At 38.0% G+C, this 21,631-nt stretch overlaps 1 protein-coding gene and 1 long non-coding RNA gene across 2 annotated transcripts; one reads left to right on the top strand and one right to left on the bottom strand.

Moving 5' to 3' along the window:
• Positions 1 to 1,030: 1,030 nt before the first annotated feature.
• Positions 1,031 to 4,212, bottom strand: LOC129347574 (uncharacterized). The gene is made up of 3 exons (XR_008599761.1): positions 4,179 to 4,212; positions 3,182 to 3,282; positions 1,031 to 1,329 (listed from the first exon to the last, which is right to left on the bottom strand). It is a non-coding gene; the product is annotated as an uncharacterized LOC129347574 (long non-coding RNA).
• Positions 4,213 to 11,650: 7,438 nt separating this feature from the next.
• Positions 11,651 to 19,980, top strand: gcat (glycine C-acetyltransferase). The gene is made up of 9 exons (XM_023280645.3): positions 11,651 to 11,931; positions 13,875 to 14,005; positions 14,385 to 14,486; positions 14,579 to 14,725; positions 17,408 to 17,562; positions 18,025 to 18,107; positions 18,517 to 18,688; positions 19,403 to 19,524; positions 19,644 to 19,980. The coding sequence occupies exons 1-9, from the start codon at positions 11,712 to 11,714 to the stop codon at positions 19,793 to 19,795; spliced, it is 1,284 nt and encodes a 427-aa protein (XP_023136413.1). The 5' UTR covers positions 11,651 to 11,711; the 3' UTR covers positions 19,796 to 19,980.
• The last annotated feature ends 1,651 nt before the right edge of the window (positions 19,981 to 21,631 follow it).

The raw sequence follows: 21,631 nt of genomic DNA, 5'->3' as shown, positions 1-21,631 counted from the left end.
ATTCTAACAGAACAGTAAGTATAAACGATATGCTATCAAGCGCACTTGGAAAATAGACAAAAAAAAAAATGTAAAAATTGGACAATGCGACAATATGTGGTGTGTGTGTATGTGTGTTCAGTTCATCTACCTGGGTAGTATGATTTTGTTCAAAATGTCTTAGCTGGATTTCAGAAGAGACAAGTGCATCCTTCTCCTTTGCCGCCCAATAAAGCAGAGTTGAGGTCTCACACCCTCCACGTGCTGATGCACTCCTCACTTTACGAAGCTCACTGGAATCTGGCTCGCCGTTCAGCATCCACTTCAAACAGTATCAAAAAAAAACAACCTGCATACAGCAGTTGTTTTACAATTGCAATCTATATCTCACCACTCACTGTACGGTTTAATATTTCTCTATTTTGGAAGCATGATAACAGAAAACACAGCACATAAAGCTGTGTAAATGAATTAACTCAACAACATTACAGAATTCCCCATATTTTCATCAAATTAAACATATCACAAGATACATTCATTGTCTGTCTCCAATGTGGAGGTGTCATTTTTAATTATATGCTCAACCACAATGCGTTGCACAGTGAGTGGAGAGATACAGATCTTAATTGTAAAACAACTGCTGTATTTTTTTTTTTTTTAGATTTGCATCAACATGAATAACAGGATGCATAACGCTGCATACAGACACAACGTAACATCACCTCGTGGTGAAATTAGCTAGCATGCTAAGCTAATGTAAGATAAAATTGGACTCAGCGGAGCTTGATCCAACGGAAAACAATAAGAAAGATATCACTCAGCAGTTTAGCTGTGCTTTCTCAGCAGTAAAAGTCTCCACAGTGCAAATACTCCAAAGAAAAATACCTGGAACTAACTTTTAGAAGTTACCAGCTCAACATAATCCGATGAAAATAGTCTTGCTCTCGTCTCTGCTATTAAAAAAAAAAAAAATCTGCAGCACTACTGCGCACTCTGCTGGTGCAACGAGAAAACTGCACTGAGTTAAACCTATAAATACTGCCAGTTACTGTGTAGTGCAATTTATGGGTGTTATAAATGCAACTAAATCCTTTCAGATGGAAGGATTTACTTCTAAGTTCTAATTCAAGTTTCAGTTGGAGCACATTGCATTCACAAAGAAAAACAGCGAAACCTTCATAGCAACATTTAATAAACCTAAAGCTTCCCTGTTGGCTCATTGGTGGAGTTTGTTACTGAGCATCTGAACCTTAAATCCAGTGAGACGACCATCTTCAGTCGAGGCCAGTCAGAGAACTTCAAGACCTTCCATCAGCTGGACCAGATGTGGCATCATCTCCCTCTGAACATCTGGATGACAGGAGAAAAGACAGAAATCAAACACAGATCACAGAAATACAATTTATTCACTTTCATCATTTTATAAAAGTAGCATGAACTTTATTAAAACTTGACAACATCAGTAATGAAAGTAAATGTTTTTATCTCGTGTTGAAGCTAAATTTAAAGTCAATTTTAATCATCATTTATCCTGAGAGGAGTAAGAATGGAGCATTTCTTTCCTTTTTAGAATATTCCCTCGAAACATTCCGTTTATTGGCTTTAGAAGCATTTTTCTTTACTTGTTTATTTTTAAATCCCTCACACTAATGCACTTTGCTGGTTTGAAGATAATTTCATGTACAATGACAATAAAGATCTTCTATTATAACATATTTTGCTAAAACAAGAACTGCAAACCTTCTCAACAATCTCTCAGGCTGCAAAATTCCAACTGCAACAAGGAATTATCTGATGTAGTTCTTATTATAATCTTTACTGAGCCAGCCCTACAATTAATAAAAATCTGTATATGGATACGATTTTCTCTGATGGGACCACCATGGAAGCCGTAGTAATTATTAACTATCCTTTGAAGGGAAAGATTGGGTCTTCATTCAGGTGGATAAAAAAAATGCTCTCCCTTTAAAAAAAAAAAAAAAAAATGCAGACAATAAAGTAAATCTCTTCTGCACTGCACACATACTACACTTTTCTATAACTCTGGATGTCAGAGTAAAGGCAGACAGATCCACCCATCAGCCACAACATTCTGAACACTGACAGCTGAAGAGAACAACATTCATCATCTTGTTCTAATGCAACGTTCTGCTGGGAAACCTTGATGTTCATGTGGATGTTTGACATGTACCACCACCTAAACACTGCAGGACAAACAACCCTCTAGTCTCCATGGCAACAGCAGTCCTTGATGCCAGCTGCCTCCCTCAGCAGGACAAACTCAAACTGCTCAGGAGTGGTCCGAGGAACACGACAGAGCTAAGCTGTTCACCTGGGTTCCACACTCCCCACATCCACATCTGATGGAGCATCTGTGGGATGGTCCAGGATCAGCCTGGTCTAGGTAGGACCCACCCTGCAACCCACAGGATCCACAGAATCCACAGGACATCCCCAGAGGTTCTGATGAACCACTGGGTCAGAGGAGTTTTAGCAGCATAAAGGGACCAACACAGTATTAGTCAGGTGGTCATAATGTTATACTGTTATATTGTCATGCTGATTATATGATCACTAAATGTTACCATCAATTATAACGTCCACATTGATTAGGAAAAACAAAACTATCAGTTCATTTAGAAACTGTGAGGTTAAACCTAAAAACACAGACCTCAACAGCAGTTTGTTTCAAAGCAGAACACCAGCCGGTTTTCACGAAAGAAGCTTTCAGAGCAACAATTAAATCACAGTTTTGTTCTCATTAAGTTCAGAGTCAACCAAAATAATGTAAACACACATCAGGAAAAGAAAAACTTTCATAAATATTTCATTTGTATAAGTACTTCTATACATATAGATTCCTCTTTCAAAGTTTAATCAAATCACAATAACTCTGTGTCCTGTTGTACGATGTTTTCCCAACAGATGGCATTACTCTCATGAATGGAGCATCAACAAGTGACGTCTACAACACAACCGAAATGTCTGGAAGCCAGTGGCCACCACTTTGAGCACCTCTTGTAATTGTAGAGGCCAAAGATAACTTTTATTAATCTCGTGATGTCTGAATAAATTTGGCATTGAAATATTTATGCAAGTTTTTCTTTTCCTGATGTGTGTAAACATTACTTTGGCTGACTCTGTATAATGGGTTTCTGACAGGTCACCAGGCAACATCTTTTTATAATAATGACAAACATACCTGCATTCTACAGCAGTGATTTTCCTCATGTGCAGGTAAAGATGTGTGAGGAGCTTAGAGATGACAGGAGCAGGAGTCATCCTCACTAATTCAGCTTCCACCTAGAAACAGAAAGACCACAAACAAACACACTGATAGACTCTCAAACGTTCAACCTCACAGCCTCAAAATATCTGTTTAGGAAGTGTTGTGTTTCTAAATTCTGGTGAAAGCATTGACAGACATTCTCTTACAAGGTTGTGTAAAAAGCAGCCTGTCCTCTGAACTACTGAGAAATCTTCCTGAACAAAGTTTCTACGTGTAAATCGGCTCAACAAAAACTAAAGCCTCAGTCAGAGATACCAGGTATCGCAAATTATAAACAACTTTCTTTGTTAACTCAGACTTTCTGCTTCCATCTCACATAAAAAGGGGAGTTTAACTCGTCAGGTGACTGAAAATGAACGGCTTGTGCAGTTCTAGATCCAAAAGTAGGATGTTTCAACTCATGTTTTACTACAAATACATGCAAAAATAAATAAATACAATGTCTGGTTGTTAGTTTATTCACTATTAATGTCACTTTATATACTGGATTGAACTTGAGCAGTGGAAGAGAGAAGGGATTTAATGAAATTATGGAGATTCAGAGGTAATGTTGCGCAATGTTAAGCGCGGTTTAATTCAAACCAGCTGAAGGTTAAACTTCAGTGCAGCTGAACGAGTTTCAGTTAACCTTAAAGTATAATAACTTTTTTAAAAGCTAAAATACACAGCAGAGAAATACAGGTTGAGAAGTTCATTCTACTAATGACGGACAGCTGTGGCAGCAATTAACACAGGTGTTCAGCGGTAAGTTAGCCAACTGTGTTAATTAGCCCGCTAGCTCACTTAGCCGCTTAGCTAGCTAACGCGTCCGGACCAACTGCTCAAACACGACAAAACACAACTCTTCACAAGTCGCTGACTTAACGTACAACAAAACAACGCTACTGGTTACAAGTATGTATCTTCTTACCGTGTTTTACTCCAAAAACAAGTGATGTGACGCTGGAGCCAGTTTGCTCGACACAGTGCCGAGCTTTTGAAGTGAAAGTGTTCCGAGACAGCGTTTCGATCCCTGCTTCGGCGTTCCCAACAATCACGTGACTACCGAGCGCGAGGCCTCGTTACGTCACAGCATGTGTTGCGGTGCTCATAGACTGTATATGGCGGTGCTTCACGGGAATTATGAAGGGGTTGGACATTTCAATCTGTTCAGGTCTTAAAAGGGTCTGATTCACTCCTCAAACTGTGGGTTTCTGGGAGGAGATTAAGCTAGTACATTTGCCATTTGGAAAGAAGTCGGAGAGAGAACACATTTAGATAGAATTAAATTTAGATAGATTTAGTTACATTTCATACACTAAATAACACTCATAGATACATACACATAGATTCACACATACACAACACACATTCATTCATTCATAGAAACACACTACACATATAGTAGAATAGGTTATAGATAGGTACATAGAGAGAGTAGTTTGAGTGATTGGAAGAGCATGTTATGAGTTGTGAGAGTGCAAGGTGTCTATCTGAGCCCTACCTCTCCAGAGGAGAAGACCCACTCACTTACTGGGCATCACGTCAAACTGTATCCCTCTTCAGGATGGCCAGAAAATATCTCCACATGCCAGCAACATCTCTGCCATGTGAGTGGGTCTTCTCCAAAGCTGGAGAGGTAGTCAGCCACAAAAGAAACTGACAGAAACCATGCACTCCCTGGTTTAAACTCCATTTATACTGCCACAATGGCAAAGTTGCAGAAGCACTAGCATTCACTTCCACATCACATAATATTAACACAAAGTAGCACAATCACTTTCCTGTCCCCCAGTACCTCTATACACACCATATATATGTATATCTATACATACACACACACACACACACACACACACACACACACACACACACACGCACACACACACATTTAGATATATATATATTTATATACAAAAACACATATACATGCATGCAAACAAACATATATAACGTTTTAAAACGTTTATTGCAAGTACAAAGCAGTGTGAGACAAGCAGTCCTGCGGCTTTTTCAGTTTTCTCCACTTAGATGCAGTTCTGACACAGAGCCAGCAGATGTCACTCTTCTGGTTGTGTCAAATGCTTCGAAGCAGTGTGTCATTCTTGAATCAGTTGTGTCAAAGTGGTTCACTGCTTCATGAAGCTTCGATTTCACCATCACTACCAAAAACAAGGTCAACAGCAGCCAGAGATGCTAGCAGACGTTCCGACCATAGATATATATAGACGACTAGATACGTTAGCGCGCTGTCTTCTATATATATCTATGGACTTGTTGTCGTTTGGCGCCACACTTGCTGATGACCATTTCCGGTCTCAGAAAATGAAAAAACTGACCTTTTTTCTTACTGATTTTATTTTTTTGTTATTCTCAATATAAAATGAAAATCAAAACATTTTTTAAATTTCGTATATCCCTTTTTGATCATGAAAAGGAAAAACGCCTTGTATTTCAATTTTAATTTTTGTATTTTAGAACGAAAACCAAATAACCACTCGTTTTTTGTTTTTCAATACCCGTTTCAGAATGGAAAATCCAATTGCCAAAATATACACGGACGTTGGTTAAATGAATGCTAAGTAAATAGTTTCAAAGGAACAGAAGAAAAAAATACACACAGAGGGTAAACAGGGCAACTGTGAAACACTGTGTTTGTTTAAGGACTTAAGGAATGTCTTTTTGTAGCTGTAGCACACTGTATCCTTGCATTACTCATTTACTCATTACTACAAATGAATTATAAAGTAGTTTTAATTTTAAAAGAAATAAAGACTTAAAGGAAGTCAAATGTTTCAGTTTATATTGACCTCCACAGGCTGCCATGGTGGATCTGAACCAGTGGGGCTGGCAATGAGATTACCGTACATTTTCACATGAAGCACCCTGTTATTCACTGATTACATTGACATTTTACAGACTATTTTTGATTGTCACGGTAATATGAAACAAAGTCGCGTCCCATATGGGACACGTAATTTTGTTGCTTAATATGGGATGATTCCATTTTTCAAGGGACGGCTGGAAACCCTACAATCTCATAACGGTTTCCACAAGGTCGCAGTAAATACGCCTGATTTAGTGCAAGGATCATTTCCGTCCAATGACAATAACTATTGAAGAGCACGTTTCTTATTTCCCATGTTTGTCTGCATCCCTATATACTTTTTGCTTATATTCTGTGTTATGAAACATTTAAACGGTGCTGCTACATTCATGAGATGCTCTACAAATACAGAGTGATGTCATTTTCACATGGGGCTGGTGCAAATAAAGATTTTATGGATTATTATGGATTTTGGCAAAGTATGTCTTGGGGTTTATTGGTAAAGAGGTCAGTAAAGAGGGTGTGCTTATGTAACTGGTTATGAGGTTTTATTGAGAAATAATTTATCAGCAGTTTTGGGACCACTGTTCCCTCTAAGCTGCGCGTGATACTTTTTTTTTTTTTTTTTGAGCATTTATCATCTATTTTTTTGCCATTTTCGAGTTTTTTTTAACTTGAGTCTCGACTCGATCGTTTTTCTCAGGAGGTTGGACTTTAGCCTTTGTGCTGGAGGGTTGAACCCTCAGTTCCAAGACTTTCCAAAGCCTCCACACCTCCCGAGTCCTCAGGACCTGAGCTTTCACACAGTCTGAGGGCTGAAATTTTCTAAGTCCCACAGTAGTTCTCTGTTAGATTGAACTTCCAGACAGTCCAAGGACTGATATCTTCTAAGTTCCTGAGTAGTTCTCTGTTAGTTTGAACCTTCACACAGTCTGTTAATGTTTCGATTAAATCTTTAAGGTTTTTCTTTTTAAATGTTTTACCACCTTTTAATGTTTAATTTTCTTTTTAAATCCTTCATTGTATTTTCAGTGTAATTCCTATTTGAACTTTTATTGTCTTTAAGATATAATTTTCTAATTAAACATTTAATTTTTTAATTAAATGTTTTGTCTTTTTTGGATAGGTGTAGTGAGAGACAGACAGGAAACGGGGGAGAAGAGTCGGGGGAAGACTTGCAGCAAAGGGCCACTAGCGGGATTCGAACCCGGGACGCTGCATCGGGGACCAGCCCCTGTACATGAGTCACCTGCTTAACCCGTTGAGCTATATGGGCACCCATGTTTTGTCTTTTTAAGGGTTTAATAATCTGATTAAATGTTTTGCATTTTTAAAAATGTTAAACATTCTTCTTGTTTGATTGTATTTTTTAAATGTTTAATGATGGAAAATACTTCATCTGTAATTTCTAATATTTGTATTTTAAAAATTTTGTTTAATTTCATAACGACATGTATTGTATCGTGTTGAATTATCTCATTCGATATTTTGTCTGTTTAATAGAGTTAAACATTAAATTACATTAAATTATATTAAACAGACAAAATATCGAATGAGATAATTCAACACGATACAATACATGTCGTTATGAAATTAAACAAAATTTTTAAAATACAAATATTAGAAATTACAGATGAAGTATTTTCCATCATTAAACATTTAAAAAATACAATCAAACAAGAAGAATGTTTAACATTTTTAAAAATGCAAAACATTTAATCAGATTATTAAACCCTTAAAAAGACAAAACATTTAATTAAAAAATTAAATGTTTAATTAGAAAATTACATCATAAAGACAATAAAACTTCAAATAGGAATTAAACAGAAAATAGAATGAAGCATTTAAAAAGAAAAGTAAACATTAAAAGGTGGTATATGTACATATAATTTAATTGTATTTAATGTTTAACTCGATTAAACAGACAAAATATTGAATTAGATAATTCAACAACATACAATACATGTCATTATGAAATTAAACAAAATTTTTAAAATACAAATATTAAAAATTACAGATAAAATATTTTCCATCATTAAACATTTAAAAAATAAAATTAAACAAGAATATTAAACATTTAAAAAAAATGCAAAACATTTAATTAGATTATTAAACCTTTAAAAAGACAAAACACTGAATTAAAAAACTAAATATTTAATTAGAAAATTACATCTTAAATTTCTTAAATCTTTTTAACAATAAAACTTTTTAAAAGTTTTATTGTATAAATTTTTTTTTGTTTGATTTAATTGCTTTTTGTTATGTAGTTTATTTCTTTAATCTTCTTTTTCTGTCAAGATTTTAACCCCAACCTTAAAAATGAAATAAACCCTTAAATCACAATGAAAATACTTCTGTTGTCACAATCATGAGTTAGTCAATTATTCAGTTTATCAATTCAACTTTATTTGTTCAGCACCTTTTACACAGATGACAAAACTAAACAAGCAAAGAGAAAAAAAACTATGATTAAAACTCAAAAACATTAAAAACAAACAAACAAACAAACAAAAAAACATTTAACATGGTAATAAAATATGTTGTGTCCAGGGGATGGAGGGAGTTTATTGAAGTCTTCTTGGGCTCACATGGGAAATCATTTAAAATATAAACTTGATATTCAGTCTAAGGAAACTGCAGAGTGACAGAAGAACCAACATCTCCTGTTGTCTCCTTTTATGAGTCGACTCTTCTTGTGCTTTCAGACCAAAGAACTACAGACTCTTCACAACCTGCTCAAACTCTTGGTACAGGACCTCACCACACGGGTCAAGAAGGTTTCCTTCTCATTTCTACTCTGAAGATCACCTTCTCCTGCTCAAACTGCTGACAAATGTTTCTGCTGCTCTAAAGTCTGGTCTCCAGAACTTCCTAAAAACTGTCAAAGTCTCTTCTGCTGCAGGTTGCTTTGTAGAACTGTTGCAGAAAACCTCACTAAACCACATGGAGGGGCCTCAAGATAGTCGTCCAAATGAAACCATACAAAAACCAAACTAGCACAACCCAAATGCTAAAGTCTCCTACAGCCTACCAGAGAACCTCTAAGAACAGAGAATCAGGACAGGAACTCTTACCTTCTGGACAATCAACATTGGTTCTCAAACAAGAATACAGAATGTGTCTGACCAAAAACCTCTAAAGACTCACTACAGCCAAGATAAAGACACAACTCAGCTGCACCAAATCCACTAATCACTGCACACATTAGCACCATGTGCTAACTGTGGCTAAAGAACCACATTTACCAAGACAACTATCCAGTACAAAGCCCTAAAACACACCAAGAAACACATTAAAGCCGATTTTACTGCTGGAAGCTGCAAGCCAACGCCTAAAGAACAAACTAAAGCAACGAAGCCAAACCCGGTTCAGTGGTGAAGAGAAGCAGAGGAAATGTTTGTCTGCAGCTAAATAAAGCAGGAAGAGACTGAGCTGCTCAGGTGTTCCTGATAACACCAATCAGCCACCTGGACAGCCAATAGGAACACAGCTTCCTGGAAGTCCAGAGGGCTGGGTTAGTGAAGGAAATTTAGTTTAAAGTTGAAGCAGAAAGTTAATAAAGAAAGTTCAAAACCACCTTCTGATCCCTGAAATCTCTGAGTTTTCACACAAAGAACACCTGAACATGTCAAACTGGCTTCATAGTAGAACCATCATTGTAAAAACGTCATACTATGGTGTGTTGCTCAAAAAACATTAGGACCCGGCTGTCAGGGGACAAACATGTAAGAAACATGAGAACAGAGAGAATCCAACCAGTAGGTCACAGTTTATCATCCCCCAGTCATCTCCTGAAGTCCATATGGTGAGAGACATCAGTATCTGGTTGTTCATTTACCAGAGGATGCTTATAATCATGCTGATGTGGTCTGTACTCTACAGTATTTTAGTGACTCAATAAATGCCTAAGTTGTCTTTTTTTAAATGCTTTTTAGTTTTTAATAAACATTTAAGAGCCTATATGTAATCAATAAATGGCCTTTGTCTATCTTAAGAAAAATTCACTCAGAACTCTGATATGTTAACAGTACTAAATAAATCAATAAATACATGCATACACACATAAATAAGTTAATACATTAACTGTGTTAAGATAAGATTTAGATTTTTTCTAAAAAGTTGTTTATGTTTTTGCAGAATCCAGTATTGCTCACTGGTTGGTCATTAAGTTTTATTAGTTTGATTTCACTATTTAAAATGATGCTACCTCTTTTCAGACAGAACCTGTGATCATAAAACAATACAAAATTTTTAGTTCCGTGTTAATAAAGCACTTAAAGCTTTAAGTATGGCTAAATGCTTTTTTCAAAATTAAATATATCACTCCTTAGGTGGTAGTGGCCCCAAGTTCAGTAAAGTTGGAAAGATATTCACAGATTCGGACTTCCAGCATCAATAACTCATTAGATATAGGTTGTCTAAACATAAACGGTGCCTCTTTCCCATTGTTGCAAGGCAGACAATGTGCTACAAGCCCAGTTTTATCAAAAGTAGCTGTCTTTCAAGCTACAGGAATAACATTGGTGTCTATGGAGTGAACAGGGTCCGTCTGCAATTTGCAAAACCGCTGCAACAGTAAAGAGAGACAAATATTCAATAACTTCACTCTTATACATTGTAGTGTCACTAAAATCACTGCAGCCTTCAACTGGCTCCTGTTGACAAAGTGTTTTAACAGAAATGTAAATGCTGTAATTTGATTCTTTTAATGAACCATGTAACTTGAATGGATGTGATGCTGGTGTGACCACAGTGCACACGTCTGATGTTGCTCACAGTGGTCCAAGGGACGCTCAGGGAGTTTGTGTTTGCTCAGACTCATGAAAAATTACAGGGAACATTGTTTGGGACTCAAGCAGTTCCTTCTTTTACTCACTATCTCCCCAGCCTTAGAAAAAAAAAACCTGTTCACACGGCACAGATGAGGCTGAGGTACACAGGAAATGTTTGGCTCCATTGTACAAGTTTGGGTAAACGGTTTTGTGGGTTGCCCAGTAAGCCAGTGGGTCTGCCGTTCTTTCTACAATTGCATTCGCTGTGGCGCTTTGCATTTGCCAGGCTCTACTTGCGTCTTCGTCTAATAGGCTCCACAGTTGAACTGAAAAATATTGAAGATCATCATCATCATCACCAGAAATGTCAGTCATTCCCTATTCAGAAGAGAAAAAGAATACCTGTGGAAGGTGCTGCTGGTGGTGGAGGACGAGGCTGTGGTGGTGCTTGTGACGTAGATGACTGCTGCTTGGTATTCTTTATGTTAATTGTTGTGCATTCTGTTATTAAACGTTCTTTCACACTGGCTGCCACTCTGATTGGTGAATCCAAAAGTTTTGAACTGCAGAGCAACAAGTGTAGCAACAGTCAGTGAACTGTTCTTTTCTTTGGTTTGTAGTCTGTCAGCTAAGCACCTGACAAGGTTCTGTGCCAGGTGTTGTGGCATGGGGGTGGTGAGTTGGGAATATATATATATATGAAATCTGATTGGACAAAACAAGCCTTGCCCTAACGGTCCTGCCCTCTGATTGGTCCGCCACACATACACCCACCCTTGTTACATGACGCAGCCCCGCCTGCTTTCTGCGTTCATCCTGGTTTGGTGGCACTTTTTCACGCCTCAACAAACGACTCCACGCCGACATGTCTCTCGGAAAAGCTGCCCGGAATTTGGTGACACCGGCCCGGGGCGTCCTGCGCTCCTCCGCCGCGGCTCTGAACCGGAGCTACGCCGCCGTGGCCGAGGCCCGAGCGGTGCTGGAGAACGAGCTGGACACGATCCGAGCCGCGGGGACGTGGAAAGGAGAGAGGATCATCACCTCCAAGCAGGGACCTCAGATCAGCGTGGATGGCAGCCGTGGCAGTAAGTGACTGAGTTGACAGTGACAGCAGTTAATGGGTCCTTAAACGCAGCATTGGGTTTAAAGGTGCGAATGATTAATAGAGTCGTGTTGCTCCTCCAGCTGGAGCTCCAAGATTTCTCCATGTTGATCTTGGCAGGAGTTCACTGGAGTCACGTTGTTTCACTGTGGGGACACTCAGGACAAGTTTTAGGAAAACAACTACAAAAGCACAAGATCCAAGTTGCTTCACAATAGGGTAGAACAAATAATATATTACAGTTTAGGATATACATTATGCAGCACGTCTGATGATTGTTTTTATTATTATTGTTGTTGCTTTATTTAACTTTATTACAGAATGAGCAATAGTTGGAAGCTTCTCCTGACCCATAAATAACAGATGTCTCAATATCAGAGTGTTTACAGACAGGCCCTCTTATATTATCTTACTTTAATTATTATTATTCTAAGTTTTTAAAAATGTACCTTAAAAATCTGTAAAACCCAAATATAGAAAAAAATGCAAAAAATATAGAAATTTTATATATATATATATATATATATATATATATATATATATATTATATATATATATATATATATATATATATATATATATATGCGCGCAACAATAGCATATAAATAATAAAATAATAATAATTGGAAAAAATAAGACAAATTTTATTTTGTAACAGTGGGTCTTAAGGGTTAACACAGTCACTGCTCGTATGATAAATGGTCTATCACCTATGTTTGTTTTTTTAAATTTAATAAATACATGTTTGAGTTTTCATCTTTTTTAGGATTTAATATTTCTGTTAACTGTAGTTGTTGTCATTATTATTATTATTATTATTATTATTATTATTATTATTATTATTATTATTAATAATTGTGTAATATTTTATACAATTTAATTTTAAACTTTTTTTTTAGATTTAATATATATCTCGTCTTCAGTTAATATGTTTGTGGTGTCTCCTGATAATGAGCCATCATGTTTTAAATCTATTCCGCAATAAACTTTTAAAACACAATATCACAATATCTGTTTGAAAAAATCACAATTGGATATTTTCCCCAACTCCTTTACCACTACTTGAAATATATACACTACCATTTAAAAGTTTGTGGTCACTTAGAAATGTACTTATTTTTGAAAGAAAAGCAGTTTTTTTCAGTGAAGATGACATTAAATGAATCAGAAATCCAGTGTAGACATTGTTAATGTGGTAAATGACTATTCTAGCTGGAAACGACTGATTTTTAATGGAATATCTCCATAGAGGTACAGAGGAACATTTCCAGCAACCATCACTCCTGTGTTCTAATGCTACATTGTGTTAGCTAATGGTGTTGAAAGGCTCATTGATGATTAGAAAACCCTTGTGTAATTGAATAAGCGTGAGTTTTCCTGAAATTCTCTGGGTGACCCCGAACTTTTGAACAATAGTGTACATTTTGTAACTTTTTACAGAAAAATCCGTCATATCATCATAATATTAAAAGTAAACCTGTGTTTCATATCAGATTTGTAAAGAATAAATTAACTGAGCTCCAGCAGCTGATCTCTGCCTCGTTTGTTCTGTCTGCAGGGCAGCAGATCATGTTTACATTTCAGCATGAACCTTTGCCAGAGATTGACTCTGCTGATTAATGAATGGGCCTTTGACTCCAGGCTGTGACCCTCCTGTGTGAAACTCCCTCTGGTCAATTCACCTGCATGGCAGTCCCACAGTCCTGGGCTTTGTTTTCTTTCAGACTCTTTGTTCTAAAATAAAATGGACTTTTTTACTGTTTTGTCTTTTTGCCAAAAAATCCAGCTGAATCTCTATTGCAGGCTTATAGTTGCTCACAGTGGTTATTGTCTTACCGCTTTGACTTTGAAAGTGTTTGCATTTCATGGATAACAGTCTCAGACAATGACCTTTTCACCTTTGTCCATCTAAACACTCTCTCTTAGCCATTTTGAATTTCTGTGCCAACAATTACCTGGGGCTGTCCAGTCATCCGGAGGTGGTGCAGGCTGGAATTGACGCTCTGAAGTTATACGGTGCTGGACTGAGCTCCGTCAGATTCATCTGTGGGACACAGGTATGATGGTTAATGCACATTAATACATAAACAACAACAAAATGCATTTAAAGTGCTCAATTCATTGGGGTTAATTAGGGGTTTTCCTGGCTCAGAATGGGCCTTTGGTTAGTGACTACAAACAACTGTATATGATTAGATGTGCCTGTGTTACTTTATTTGCAAAAACTCTGAGTATTTTTCTGTTATTTCAGACAGTTTGATGAATAAAGATTTCTATTGTACTGAGCAAAGTAAACCACAGTTAACAAAACTGGTTAACATATTCAGTTGCTATTATATCTGCAATTCTTATCATTTTGAAATTGTCTTTAAGGAGCAACAAAATTTAACCTCTAAAGCAAAAACCCTATAAATGAGTTTTTTATGTGATTTCTAGGATCTCCACAAAAACCTCGAGCAGAAGCTGGCACAGTTTCACGAGAGGGAGGACTGCATCCTGTATGCCAGCTGTTTCGATGCCAACGCCGGACTTTTTGAGGTACAATTATAGATCCTGTCTCCTATCTCAATACAGAGCAGAAGTCATTTCCTTTTAATGATCAGTAAAGTATCAGATGCCTCTCACTACAGGTGCTGTTGGGCCCAGATGATGCTGTGCTGTCTGATGAACTAAACCACGCTTCAATCATCGATGGGATCCGTCTGTGTCGAGCAAAGAGGCTGCGCTACAAACACATGGACCTCAACGATCTGGAGATAAAACTCAAAGAGGCTCAGGTGTGTTTTTGTGTTTATGCTGCTGATAATGTTGTCTTTGTATCATAACATAAGTTGGATTTAAAACGTACAACAGAAATGAATACACTCCTGTGCAATGTCACCTGAAGCTCAAATCATTCAAAATGATGTCACCTTGCAGTAATTGTATGACTTGCAGAGTTCTTGAACAGCAGGTATTTGTTCCTAAATACCTTCCTAAAAATGTTCCTAAAAATTTAAAACTAACAGTTGAGATTTACTACATTTAAAACACAGTCTCCACAGTAGGAACTCAATGCAACTGACGCACTACACCTTTTATTACTGAGATTCTCTTTTTTTAAATACTTCATCTGTCCATACTTATTTTTAATGACCGACTCAGTCCTCCTTGGCATGGAGGGTAGGATACTACATGTCCAGAGATGTTCTTTAAAGACAGTCTTTTTTTTTTCCAGTTTCTATTTGCTGTAGGGGTTGTATTGCCCTGCGTTTTTAACCCTCCTCTTGTCCTCATTTATGGGCACCAAAAAATATTGTTTTCTTGTCTGAAAAAAATACAAAAATTCAGCAAAACAATTCCCCAAATTTCTGAAAATTTGCAAAACCTTCAGGAAGAAAATTCCAATAATTCCTTAAAAGTTTCCCTTTAAAGTTTTATTTTTAAAAAAAAAATCCCCCAAATTTGGCAAGAAAATTCTTGTAAATATTTTCCAAAAATGAGTAAAAATCTTCCAAAAAAATCTTTAAAATATCTAAAGTGATTACATGTATATCAGAAAAACTTTGAACATTTTCTTTAAGAACATTCACATAAAAATCGTTGGACATCAGAAGTTTCACTGTGAAAATATATTTTTTTCCACATTTTCAAACTTTAAAACGAGTCAATTTTGACCCGCAGGACGACACGAGGGTTAAAATACCCTAAAGGTATCATGTTGGATTCAAGTCAGGTGGTATATTTGGCCTAGGTATAGTTTTCGTGTTGTTTTTCCTTGGAAACTCATGCTTCTGCCAAGCGCCTGCAGAGTAGGAGTCCTCTTGTCATCTATCTATAAATTTTATCTCCTCAACAACTTTTGCACTCATGTTATGTCCATATTACAACACTCCGACTTCTGTGCTGCACCGTCAGGACTATGCATTCACTGTGGTAGTCCTGGCCAGGTTTACATCAATATGCTGGACCTCATCCCTTCCAAAGAATGTGTTCCCAATAATTATTAGGCTTCTATTCATGTTGTTCAGCAAAGTTTAATTTTGCAGGTTTCTACCGTGGAGCACGCGGGGCTTTATTTCTCGTACGCTCTTGTACATAGAAGTGGACATTATGCCATTTCCTTCCCACTAGCTGAGCTGTCACACAAAGTAATATCTTTGTCTGAAGCATACACCCATCTGTTTTTCAGAGCTAGATTGTGCAAACAGCACGATGTCCATGGCGTAATTTTAGCAGGACGACTGCTGCAGCTCTGATTAGTGGCACTATGGTTTGTTGTATACCACTGATGACTGCTGCAGCTGTGTTTCCTCCAATCTGTAGTAAATGACCAATCATCCTGCATCCTTGCCCATGTTTGTGAAGGCGCCGTCTTTTCCTTGTGGAGCCATGATGAAGCCATGCAGATGACACAGCCCATAGGTCCAAAAACTGTGAAACTTACTGTTTCTTGATCATTTTCTAACCATGTTCATTCAGTTAGGCTGTATTGCACAGGAATGTACTCACTGCTGCTGTGTACTGTATGTATTTATATTGGAGGAATTTTAAGAGGTTAGTAAATCACCACTGTCACTGTAAACTGCATGATGTGACATGCAATAAAACTTGGAGTTAGTGGGGCAGGTTGAAGACAAAGTCAGGGAAAATAAAACTCAAACTGCATATGGCTTTATGTCACTTCAAGTTGTTTTGTAATTTTGGATGAACCATTCTTTGAGCAAATTTCCCCTTTTCAGTATCATGTGAAGCAACTGAGGTCACTTTTACTGTTCTTTAGCTTCGTATTTCCCAAATTTTCATCAGCATGCATCACATCCTTTGCTTTGTGCACTTTGTGGAAATTTAATATTATTAAAACCAGCAATATGATAAATAATCATCAATGCGTTTCTTATCTGACATGCATACATTATTTCAAGATTCAAGACCTTTATGTTTATAACGCCGCCCTGGTGGCAGCAGAGAGAACAGTCTGTGGCTGGGGTGGGTGGACTCATTAGCAATCTTCCTGACCTTTAACCTGCATCGTTTGTTGTAAATGTCCTGCAGGTTGGGGAGGGTGGTTCTGATGGAGCAGACCACCCTCCTCAGGGCCAAGAAGTCCTGCTGGGTGCTGCTGCCCATCCAGGTGGTGATACTCCCAGCCAGAACACCCAGTGGTGCAGGTGTAGAAGTTCCTGAGCACCTTGAGAGTAAAGCTTAAAGTCCCTCAGGTGTCTGAGGTTTTAGAGACATTGTTGAGCTTTCTTCATCAGGGTGTTGATGTGACGGGATCACATCAGGCCCTGCGTGATGTTAACATTCAAACACTCATTCAGAAAAATTCACAAAAGTCAGTGTCCATTAGAGTTCCACGGTGCATTGATTCCATATTAATGATGTGACAGGGTCAGGTTAGGGGTAAAGTATTGATTAGAATCTGATGGGATCTGTGTCAGCTCTACTGATCATCGGTAGTGTTTTGTCCTCCTCAGTCATCTCGTATGCGGCTGGTGGTGACCGATGGAGTTTTCTCTATGGATGGAGACGTGGCTCCTTTACAAGGAATCTGTGATCTGGCTGAACAGTACGGAGCCATGGTGTTTATCGATGAATGTCACGCAACTGGATTCCTGGGCTCCCGGGGCAGGTGGGTGAGATGCCAACTGAACAAAAACTGCAGAAAATATCTTTAGTTCTGTATCTTAATTGATGTTCTATGTATGGTATAGCACTTTGTCCTGTTGGGTAAAGTGTGTAATTTCACTGGTAAAATGGGATGAGTGATGATGGCAGAGTGCCTTGTTAGATCTTTGCTTTTTGAAAGACACTTTAGTTGATGAACATTACTCATAAAAGAAATTCTGTTTTCAGGTTGTACACTCATCCCTTTGTTGTAAAATCTTTGAGAGAGGATGTTCAAATATGGGATAAATGTTCACTTGGACTCACTGATCAACTGATTAGAGTTTGATGGTTAAAATCACAACATGTTTTTGGGTATAACTAGGGTCATTAAAATCCTGCAGCATAACATGTGTTTTAATAAAGTGAAACTCCCACCATCAGGAAGAGGAAATAAACTTATGTTACTACCTCCTTTAATTTACAGAGGAACAGATGAGCTCCTTGGAGTGATGGACAGAGTTCATATTGTAAACTCCACTCTGGGAAAGGCGCTGGGTGGAGCAGCAGGTACGTCTGGATCAGATTTCTAAAATAATACAAGTTCTGCTTGCATAAAAGCTGCATTGAATAATTTTGGCTATGTGGAGAATAGAGGAATTCTAGTGCAAGAACAGAAGCTCTGGCATATTATTATCTTCCAGTTTGTGTAGGCAAGCAAGACAAATGTTTCTTATTTGCACATTTAGCAAGTGAATTAGCATCTACTTGGTCTGGTGCACTTGACAACCTCATGAATGCAGGTTCAGTCCAATACTGTTTTGTCTCATACGACCCCATTTTCACTGCATATTGTCTTTCGATAAAGATACTGATACTTGCAACTTTACCAAACAGCTGTCATGATACTAATACACAAGGTGTGACGTTTCAGTTCTATGTTCCTCTTTCCTTGTCTAATATGTTGTTTTTCTCTCAGGTGGCTACACAGTGGGTCCTAAGCCTCTCATTGACCTGCTGAGGCAGCGCTCGCGGCCCTACCTGTTCTCCAACTCGCTCCCCCCTCCCGTGGTCGGCTGTGCCACCAAGGCTGTGGAGCTGCTGCTAGCGTCCAATGAGATCGCACAGAGCATGACGGCCAAAACCATGAGGTGGGTTTGTGTGGAGGAGGAGTGGGGCTCTTTATGTGTATTATGTGTATCAGAAACATCCACCAGCTCATCGGTAGGAAAGTTAAGTCTTCAGAACATGTTGGAAGAAGATTAGAGCTGAGTTAGCTGAGATGTACAGTCATGGAGAAATGATTAGACCATCCCTGTTTTCTTCAGTTTCTTGTTCATTTTAATGCCTGGTACCACTAAAGGTATATTACCTGAGGAATACAATGAACACGGCAAAAAATGCAGCTGATTCATTAATACTTTATGTCCTATTTGACATGCTGAAGCTTAATTATATTCCCAGGGTATATAAGAGGTCATTTCATGTCATAAGCAGCACATGCAAAGGCCTAGAGTGGTTTCCTGCTGACATTCAAGCCGTAGCACAACTCACAAGTTATCAGCTCTCACATAATGCCTAAAACTAAAGAATTATGTGAAGCTACAAAGGCAGCCATCTTGGTACTGCTGGAAATTGGGATGAGACCCCCCCTCTTATGAGCTATCATGAGTTATCATTATATTTGTCGAAATAAATATGCTTTAATGGTACCAAGCATTAAAATGAACAAGAAATTGACGAAAACAAGGCTGGTCTAATCATTTTTTCCGTGACTGTACATGCTAATAGTGTTTATATGGATTAACCTGCAGCAACTGTTCGCTGTCTCTGATTTTGACTGTGATGTTTATCTTCATTACCAGATTCAGGAACAACATGACGAAGGCCGGCTTCACCATCGCAGGCTCCGCTCACCCCATCTGTCCTGTGATGCTCGGCGACGCACGGCTGGCCTCTGTGATGGCCGACGATATGCTGAAGTTCGGTGAGACGCCAGATGGAAACCTGATCTACAGAACTCAAAGCTTTGATCCCGTTGTACTGGGAAAGAAATGATCATTAACACAAAGTGCAGAAAATGTCTCAACTAATTTTCTTCTACAGGAGTGTATGTGATTGGATTCTCCTACCCGGTCGTACCAAAGGGCAAAGCCAGAATCCGCGTACAGATCTCGGCAGCGCACACGGACGAAGACATCGACCGCTGTGTCGACGCTTTCATCCAAACAGGCAGAAAGCACGGAGTCGTCTCCTGAATCCAGCAAATGAACAAAAATCAGAAAAGGAATCGGCAAACTGCTTGCCACTGCAGATTGCGCTGCTTGTTCCTCAAGACCTATGAATGGTATTGATGGAAGTGTTGGTTACATTTGTAGGTCAATGGAGCTAAATGTTATGTTTGTGTTTGCTCAGCTGAATAAAGCACTTTTGCTAAAGTCTAGGTGCTTGTGTTTAAAGAATAAGGGCTATGAATTCCATATTCCCCACACTACTTTTTGTGTGAGAGGAAATGTTTGTATTGAATCCTTGTTTCTGTTGACAGTAGATGAATTTAGGCTAGAAATTCATCTATTCTACAGATGGGACTTGGTGATTGTGAGGATTATATTGCTAAATTTAGTGATGCTGCTAGCAATATATTGTTGCATTATGAGCATTTATAATGAACATTGAACTCATCCTTAAAATCTAAAAGATCTGGGACTGGTTGTCTTGCTTTATAGTGAAATACTTTTAAGAAAACAGGCTTTTGATTATCAACTTTTAAAGACCCCTTCTGGAGAAAATCCTAGTTTGAAAGCTGGTGTGTTTTTTTTGTGTTTGTTTTAAACCTTGTCTCCATGTACATATCTTTTTTTGATATGCTGGAAAGGTGAAATTAGCAGTCAAACCATAGCTGAGCGTTTCCACCCTGAAACTGCAGTGTCCTGACAACAGTCTATAGAACAAGGATTCAGACTTCCAGAGTTTTATACGTAACAAACTTCAGGAACCAATCCTGTCAGCTTGCGGGGTGAAACTTCCTGTATCATTATTCCTTTTTAGGATCAGTTTCCACTTCAAACATCCATCAATCCATCATCTATACAACACTTACTCTTCATTAGAGTGGCTGGAGTCTATCCCAGCTGACTTAGGGTGAAGGCTGGACATGTCGCTAGACTATCACATATATTTATACATGAAAATACCACAGAAATATCCATTCTTTATGGTTTCTGCACACAAAAGTCATTCACACATTTCAGGCTATGGCATTGACTGTAATGTTAGTTTGAGCAGCAGATGGCCATATTCATTGTTTCCCTGAAGCCTCAAGTAGTGAACCTTTTGAAGCAATGGGCTGGAAAGCCTCAGTGATTCATGAGGCTTCATTTGACCACCACTACTTTTGACCCCATCATTGTATCATAAAGACAGACACCATATTAATAACTTCTTAATTTGGTATCACAAACATCATTCAACCATTTTATTCAGTTCAAAGCTTCACACACCAAAGCCATGGTGCCATTCTGTGCCTGTTTTGTGTTTATTGTCCACTTGAGTGTACAGTAGAGCAAATGAAGCACCATCATAAAGCTTTGGCCCATTTTTGAACCAGATAGATGGAAAGCTTCAATGCTTCATGAACCTCCACCTCTCCATTGCTATTTTAAAGGGAATTCTACCAAGAAAGAGATCTAAATGGAGAGACTATAAACATATTAAGAAGATAATGTATTAGAAGAGGAATATCTGGCACAAAGAAGTACTCTAAGCAGCATATTTTTGCCTTAAAATATGCCAGAAGTTTTAGTTATTATTATTTTCCTTATATCTTGAAGGATTTGTTCAGCAGTGAGGCTTTGTAAAGTATAACACATAAGAAAAACGAACGTCTTTAAAGCTGGATTAGTTTTACTGTAACTACAATTATTGTAAATACAGATTACTCTCTAATCCAGTGACGGCAGAGCTGCACAAGCATTTAAGGTGTTTTTAAAAATGTTGAACTTGTATTTAAAGCTTCATTTGTGCTTCTTTTTGGCTCAGTCTTGCTGTTCCTCCCATGCTTCTGTCGCCCCTCCTCCTGTTGTCCTTTTTCGCGC

The sequence above is a fragment of the Amphiprion ocellaris genome, chromosome 19 (genome assembly GCF_022539595.1).
Source record: "Amphiprion ocellaris isolate individual 3 ecotype Okinawa chromosome 19, ASM2253959v1, whole genome shotgun sequence".
NCBI classification, from domain to species: domain Eukaryota; kingdom Metazoa; phylum Chordata; class Actinopteri; family Pomacentridae; genus Amphiprion; species Amphiprion ocellaris.
The sequence above is the reverse complement of the archived record's forward strand: the minus strand, read 5'-3'. Positions and strand labels throughout refer to the sequence as shown.